The 7,733-nt window shown below is 38.9% G+C and overlaps 1 protein-coding gene across 1 annotated transcript in view; it reads left to right on the top strand.

The window, feature by feature from the left end:
* The first annotated feature begins 2,738 nt into the window (after positions 1-2,738).
* plcl1 (phospholipase C like 1) overlaps positions 2,739-7,733 on the top strand; it is a 241,016-nt gene continuing 236,021 nt past the window's right edge. Inside the window, 1 exon segment of the mRNA XM_069936210.1 lies at positions 2,739-3,332. Within this exon segment, the coding sequence (XP_069792311.1) occupies positions 3,030-3,332 (303 nt within the window). The 5' untranslated portion in view covers positions 2,739-3,029.

Genomic DNA, 7,733 nt, shown 5'->3' with positions numbered 1-7,733 from the left:
TTCTTCCATTGGAAGGAGGAGTTACAGTATTATATTACTAGTAATCTTTAAGTAATAAAGGGACTTTGTCAGTTGGATACAGGGACACTTACACAAAGATAATTACACACAGAGACATTGAGTCTGCTATGGATAGCTGAAGCAGAACAATAAAACCTTGAATGATTGTCCATTGAAATATTGAAGACACTGAATATTTGCTCAAAGAGACAGTTTGACTGCTAATTCAGGGAAGTAAGCAATTTTCCATTGAAACTGGAACAATGAGGTTCATTTAGAAAGCTCCTGTGTACACAGCCATTGCTTGTTGGTCCGAGCAGACAGCCCCAAAGCATTTTCTCATAAACTTTTGGAAGAGAGGAATTTCAAACAGATGTCCTGTGGCATCTTTAATATTGCTCCAATTACACCTGAAGTCAAAAATTCAGTGGTCTTCAGTAAGAGAAGGACTGTTGTGTTGTGTACTCCTTGTAATGGGAGGTACACAGAATCAGTGGTTTTGAAGAGATAGAACCACTTCATTGTCTCTTTGTCAAAAGAGGGCAGTTCTATCATATCCATTTCTAAATGGTCACTTCATGTAATCCTTGCCTGGGTTAGTGAAATCATCATGTAAAATACAAGTTCTGTAACCTCCATGCAAAAGAGTGGGATTTGTGGAAAATCATTGATCTAAAGAAATATTTATCTGAAAGCAAATCTACAAGAATTTGTGAGTTTGAGATCTTTTGAACAGCAGTTTAAAGACTCTGAGTTTCAACTCAAAAGATTTCTAAGTCCGAATTTCCAAATGATCTCTTCCGAATTATGCCTGAGCTGGAATGGATTGGGATTTGGCACGCACACGCGCACACACACACACACTGGCACATCGTGGGGTTTAGCGTTAAGAAGTGTGAGATTAGGACTAGTTAATAATAATTTTGTTTTTTTGAAAATACCATTGTCTTGGTGAATTTCTATTGCTGCTGGTCTATGTCGTAACACAATAAATCCCATTTTACCCCAGCTTTACTCAATTTCATGAGTTTATGTTGGGTGATCGCCAGACTCACTTGAGCGCTGGTCCCAACACTGGCTGTGTGGCCACGCAAATGAATGTAATTTTGCAGCAATCCAAAAAGCGCCATTTCACTCTAAGATCCGATGTATGTCTGAAATTGTGATAAACGAGAAAGACAGCAGAAAACTGAAGCAACTCGCAAAATGCTGGAAGAACTCAGCGGGAGAGGAAGCATCCATGAAAAGCAGCCGAAAGAAGGATTTCTGCGCAAAATGTTGACAAGTCCTGATGAAGGGTTTCTGCACGAAACTTGGACTGTCATAGATGCTGACTAAATCCGACAGCTCCAGGATTTTTTATGTTGCTCCATGTCTTGTGTTGGGCAAATCTCTTTACACCACATGTCCATGTAGATGTATTGCAAAAGATCTTGTGGCAAATGTTCTTATGAAGCAGATCTTGAAGTTGTGAAGATTGCATCGGAATAGGAAAATAATCTTATTTTATTTCATGGTGTTGAACTAAGTGCACCATAAAATCACGCGTCAATGAAACTTCAAAAGCAAGACGCAGTGATTTAATATTAAGGCTAAATGATGAGAGCGTGACAACCTATCCATTTAAGGTAACGTTTTAATGCTGCAGGTTTTAGTCGTGCAATTTAACGACGAAATTTCTGGTCTACTTTTTCGAATAAGCAGACAGAATCGGAGCAAACACGAATTCCAAAGGAATGACGCAGACTTGTTTTAAATGGATGTGAAAAATAGGAATCAAGCTTCGGGAAACAAATTACAAACTGAAATTATAAATTTCCCTTAGCGCATAGTCACAAATGCTGCCTGATCATGAGTGGTGCATGGAAAAACTCATGTGGTTTGTATATTCTGTTCAAATGTTTAATTAAGTAGTCCATAAATGATATTATGTTCACATTTATAGAATATCCGATACCTTAACGATATTAACATTAAGGATAATCAAAATACTGTAATTTTGAGTTTCAAACAATGTTTCAACTGTGTAAGACTCCGTTTTAGATTTTAGACGCCATAAACGGCAAATATATTGACAGTTTATTCGGACGAGAGCAGCAAAAATAGCTTAACATCCTGAACTTCGGCGTTAGAGCTAGAGGGCGATCGTGGTTTTGTTAACCGCATATTCTTTTCAGCAAGAGTAATGTAATATGACCAAAGAACCGAACAAGTTTTAAGTTATTTTGATGCATCTACAAAACGAAGATAATAGACAGAATAGATGAAGGTACTCAACTGGTGGAGTGAATCACATGATTCATGAAACATGACAGAATTACTTTTCTAACAGCCAAAACTATGGTAAAACATGATGCACACCGTACATCAATCACCCCATCCCACAAAATAAACACCGATAGTTTATTGAAATAAAGTGAACAGAGAGCAGGAGTTAGATTCACCAAGATTCCTTTGAATCCAAACTTCTGCAAGTCTACATTCTCCATAATCAATGCTCAAAATCGAAACCAAACTAAAGCAGACATTAAGATAGTATTAACTTTTGAATTTCAATTGGAAAGCCTGAATAATCAGTAATTTTCTTTCATGAGTAGTAAGTTTCCTCCTTCGCGATTCCCAGGCACTCTCACCGACTCCGGAGGCTAATTGGTTGCGAGATCGAGCCCTGGGATGCTAACTGGTGAGAGCTGACGTCAATCACAAAGAACAGATGGCTTTTCAAGCTCGCATTCACGCTGGCCAGGGAAGCGAGGAAGAGGAGTAGGACGGGAGGAGCCCTATCAGCTCTGAGCAATCAGCTAACTTCATCTTTTAATCATTGTGGTTTAAACTGCAAATTATTTGCAGATTTAACTTGGCATCGCAACAACTCGTGGACACAGCCTCCGTTTCAAGCTGTAGGGTCTTGTGCGAAGTGTGTTTTGACAGCTGCAGGTATGGAAGTCTCGTCTATCAGCATTGCTGCTGGAAGACTTTTTTGAGAGTATAAAAATTACCTGCAGGTTTTTCTCTATTTCTTATAATTTATGGACAAAATGGCGGAAGGTCGAAAGAAGAGTGGACTTAATATTCCCGAGGTACCAAGGGAACCCGAACCAGTTGGGGATTCTCACAAAGGTTGGGGCACTGTTGAAGAAGGCGACTTGGAAAACGTTGGCGAGGTGGCAAGCGGCAAGAGCAGCAGCAGGAGAAGGGCCCTTTCGGCAGTAGCAGGGGATCGGTTCAGTCCCGGGGGATCGCCGTCTTTAGGAACAGCAGCAACAGGAGATGGAGAAGCTTCCCTCATTGAGGCTGCCAAGACTGCACCTCGTCGGAGCAGCATCATTAAGGTATGTCATGACTATTCCAAGAGCTGACTTCTTAGACCCCTGACAGCAACTCGAAAATGAACTCGTGCACTAATTTTATTCTGAGCTACTTTTAAGTGGTTTCTGGTGAATGATTTTTATCCATTGTAGAGGAGAGGCAAAGTAACTCTTTGATACTGTTGGAAATTATTGATTTTCATTGTCAGAGAAAAGTGAATAAATTATAATCTCTCCAACAATAAAACCTCCCCTATAAGATGTGCTTTGCTAAGATGTGATGTTAGAGATTTTAAACCTAGAAGCCTTGTGATGAAGCAACACATGTGTTGAAAGGGATCAATCTTTTAAACTCTATTAAATATAGTAAGATCACTTCTGTTTCTTTTTAACCAACAGAAATTTGTTTATTTTCCTGACCATAAATTATAACATCCCCTATCATGTGTGTTCAAGGACTTGAAACAATATAATTAGGTGGAAAGCTTCTCTTGACTCTGAACAATTGGTACTGAAATTCCTGACTTTTGCATTCTAATTGTAAAACTTCATTCAGATTTGCTGAACAGAATTTACATGATATTAACATTCTCATATGTATATTCCATGGCTCCTTACTCTTTGTCTTGTTATTTTGGATCTAAAGGGACTGTTCAAGTTGAAATTGTTTTGATGTCTTGTGCCAACAAATTTGAAATGTTATTTTCTTGAACTGCTCTATCAATATACAGCATGTCTTGGTTGTGTAATTCTCCATATTAAAACTAGTTCTGGGATTTCATTTCTTGGACATGTCATTAAATTTACTAGATTAGATTTATAGCAACAATATTTTAAACTATCCAGATTATTAGAGAGATATTGATCAGTTAATTGTCAATGAGTAGAATGTAGGAAGGAAGAATAAAAAAGTATAATTTAAATGGTTAATAACTGTAGAAAGCCGCAAAGCAAAGGAACTTGTGGTCCTTGTAGCAAAATACAGAAAGCTAAAACACATATTCAGAATATTAGTAGAATGTGGGGCACTGTTTCAGGGTTGGAAGATAAAATTAAGGAAAACTTCCTCCAGCTGTACAAAACAGCAGAGAGAACATATCTAGAATCTGTGAACCATTTAGTCTGCTTATCATATTGTTTCATTGAAGGTGGATAATCAACATGATCCTTGGAGTGCAGAAGGAGAAGTGCTCTAATTGAAATATGCACCATTCTTGGAATCTTTGAAAGGGTAAATGTCGAGTGATGTTTCCCTCGAGAGAGTCCAAGATCAAATGGCATAATGTTGGAATATGAAAGTGCCTATTTACGACTGAATGAGGAAGAATTTCTTCCTTCAGGATTGAGTCTTTGAATTTCTGGAGTTGTGAGGATATAATCCTTGTGCATATTTATTGTGTTAAAGAGTTCAAATCACCAAGGGATTCAAGATTTAGAGAGAAAAATGAAGGAAATAGATGAGAAATGTTAGCTCATTGAATGACTAAGCAGGTTCAAGGGGCTGAGTAGCTTACTCTGGTTCCAACTATTTAATGCAGATACTGTAGTTTTTTTTTTCTACACCAGCTGAGAACATTATAACTCTTTATCCTGAAGGTGATAATGCACAGTATCTCACCAAAATGCTGATTATTGCAAATCTTGATGGAGAGCATTGCTAAGTTGGCCAACCAGAACAATTATTAATGCTGTCAACAACTTGTCCTTTTAAAACATCTAATTCTCTTCCATTTGAAACTTTTGTTTAGATATCATGGATGGGAATGTTGACTGTACAATTTTCTAAGCTGGAGGCTTTGACATAAATAGTACCAGTTCAATAAATATCTTGCATCAGTGAAATTATATAATTCAGATTATGTAGTTTTTATGACTGGTCAGTGTCTGTATTCATTGGAAGAACATATTAATCTATACATATGATCATTTTGTTGCTGTGCATCTTGGAAATAAACTTTTAGAGCTTCATTGAAAGATTCCTGCTCCACATCTGATTCTTTTGAGTGGTGAGGCTATTAGGGCATCTTACTAAATGATTTACTAGTCTAAATTATTTTTGGATTGTAAAGATTAATGCATGTGCTAAGTAACAAAGAAACATAGAAAACCCACAGCACAATAAAGGCACTTCAGCTCAGAAAGTTGTGCCAAGCATGTCCCTACCTTAGAAATTACTAGGCTTATACATAACCCTCTTTTTCTAAGCTCCATGTACCTATTCAAAAGTCTCTTAAAAGACCCTATTGTATCCACCTCCACCACTGTTGCCGGCAGCTCATTCCACACACCCACCACTCTCTACATTTGAAAAAAAAACTTAATCTGACATCTCCTCTGTACCTACTTTCTAGCACCTTAAACCTGTGTCCTCTTGTGGCAACCATTTCAGCCCTGGGAAAAAGCCTCTGACTTTCCACATGATCATCATCTTATACACCTCTATCAGGTCACCTCTCATCCTCTGTCACTCCAAGGAGAAAAGGTTGAGTTCACTCAACCTGTTTTCGTAGGGCATGCTCTCTAATCCAGGCAACATCCTTGTAAATCTCCTCTTCACCCTTTCTATGGGTTCCAGTAGTGAGGTGACCAGAACTGAGCACAGTATTCCAAGTGGGGTCTGATCAGGGTCCTATATCGCTGCAACATTACCTCTCAGCTCCTAAATTAAATCCCATGATTAATGAAGGCCAATACACCATATGCCTTCTTAACCACAGAGTCAACCTGAGCAGCTGCTTTGAGCATCCTATGAACTCAGACCCCAAGATCTCTCTAATCCTCAACACTGCCAAGATTCTTGCCATCTATACTCTGCCATCATATTTAACCTACCAAAATGAACCACTTCACCCTTATCTGGGTTTAACTCCATCTGCCACTTCTCAGCCCAGTTTTGCATCCTATCAATGTACCACTGTAACCTCTGACAGCCCTCACACTTTCCACAACACCCCCAACCTTTGTGTCATCAGCAAATTTACTAACCCATCCATCCACTTCTTCATCCAGGTCATTTATAAAAATCACAAAGAGTAGGGGTCCCAGAACAGATCCCTGAGGCGCACATCTGGTCACCAACCTCCAAGCAGAATAGGACCTGTCTACAACCATTATTCATCTTCTGTGGGCAAGCCAGTTTTAGATCCACAAAGCGATGACCCTTGGATCTCATGCCTCCTTAATTTCTCAATAAGCCTTGCATGAGGTACCTTATTAAATGCCTTGGTGAAATCCATATTCACCACATCTACTGCTCTTCCTTCATCAATGTGTTTAGTCACAGCCTCAAAAAATTCAATCAGGCTCGTAAGGTACGACCTGCCCTTGACAAAGCCATGCTGACTATCCCAAGTTATACCTCTCCAAATGTTCATAAATCCTGCCTCTTGGGATCTTCTCCATTAACTTGTAAACCACTGAAATAAGACTCATTGGTCTATAAATTCCTGGGCTATCTCTACTCCATTTTTTGAATAAAGGAATAACATCCACAATCCTCCGGAACCTCTCCTGTCCCCATTGACAATTCAAAGATCATCACCAGAGGCTCAACAATCTCCTCCCTTGCCTCCCACAGTATCCTGGGGTACATCTCATTTGGTCCTGGCAACTTGATGCTTTCCAAAAGCTTCAGCACATCCTCTCACTTAATATCTACATGCTCAAGCTTTTCAGTCTGTTGCAAGTAATTACAATAATCACCAAGATCCTTTTCCATAGTGAAAACTGAATTAAAGTATTCATTAAGTATCTCTGCTATTTCCTCTGGTTCCTACACACTTTCCCACTGTTACACTCGATAGGTCCTATTCTTTCACATCATTTTCCCTTCACATACTTGTAGAATGCCTTGGGGTTTTCCTTAATCCTGTTTGCCAAGATCTTCTCATGGCCCCTTCAGGCTCCTAATTTCCTTTTTATGATCCTTCCTGTTAGCCTTGTAATCCTCTAGATCACTAACATTATCTGGTTTTCTGAACCTTGTGTTAACTTTTCTTTTTGATTAGATTTATTATAGCCTTTGTACACCATGGTTCCAGTACCCTGCCATAACTTCCCTGAATCACTGAAACGTACCTATGCAGAACTCCACACAAATATCCCCTGAATATTCACCACATTTCTTCCATACTTTTCACTGAGAACATCTGTTCCCAATTTAAGCTTCAAATTTCCTGCCTCATAATTCCCCTTACTCTAATTAAACGCTTTTCTTTCTTGTCTATTCCCATCTCTCTCCAATGCTGTTGTAAGGGAGATAGAATTATGATCACTATCTCCAAAATGCTCTCCCACTGGGAGATCTGACATCTGACCAGGTTCATTTCCCAATTCCAAATCAAGTAGTCTCTCCTCTATATAGTGCGTTAAGAAAACTTCCTTAACACACCTAACAAACTCCAGCCCTTGCCCTAGGGAGATGCT

Source organism: Narcine bancroftii, chromosome 4 (genome assembly GCF_036971445.1).
Source record: "Narcine bancroftii isolate sNarBan1 chromosome 4, sNarBan1.hap1, whole genome shotgun sequence".
NCBI classification, from domain to species: Eukaryota; Metazoa; Chordata; class Chondrichthyes; order Torpediniformes; family Narcinidae; genus Narcine; species Narcine bancroftii.
Note: the sequence above shows the minus strand (reverse complement) of the source record. Positions and strands in the feature narration are given on the sequence as shown.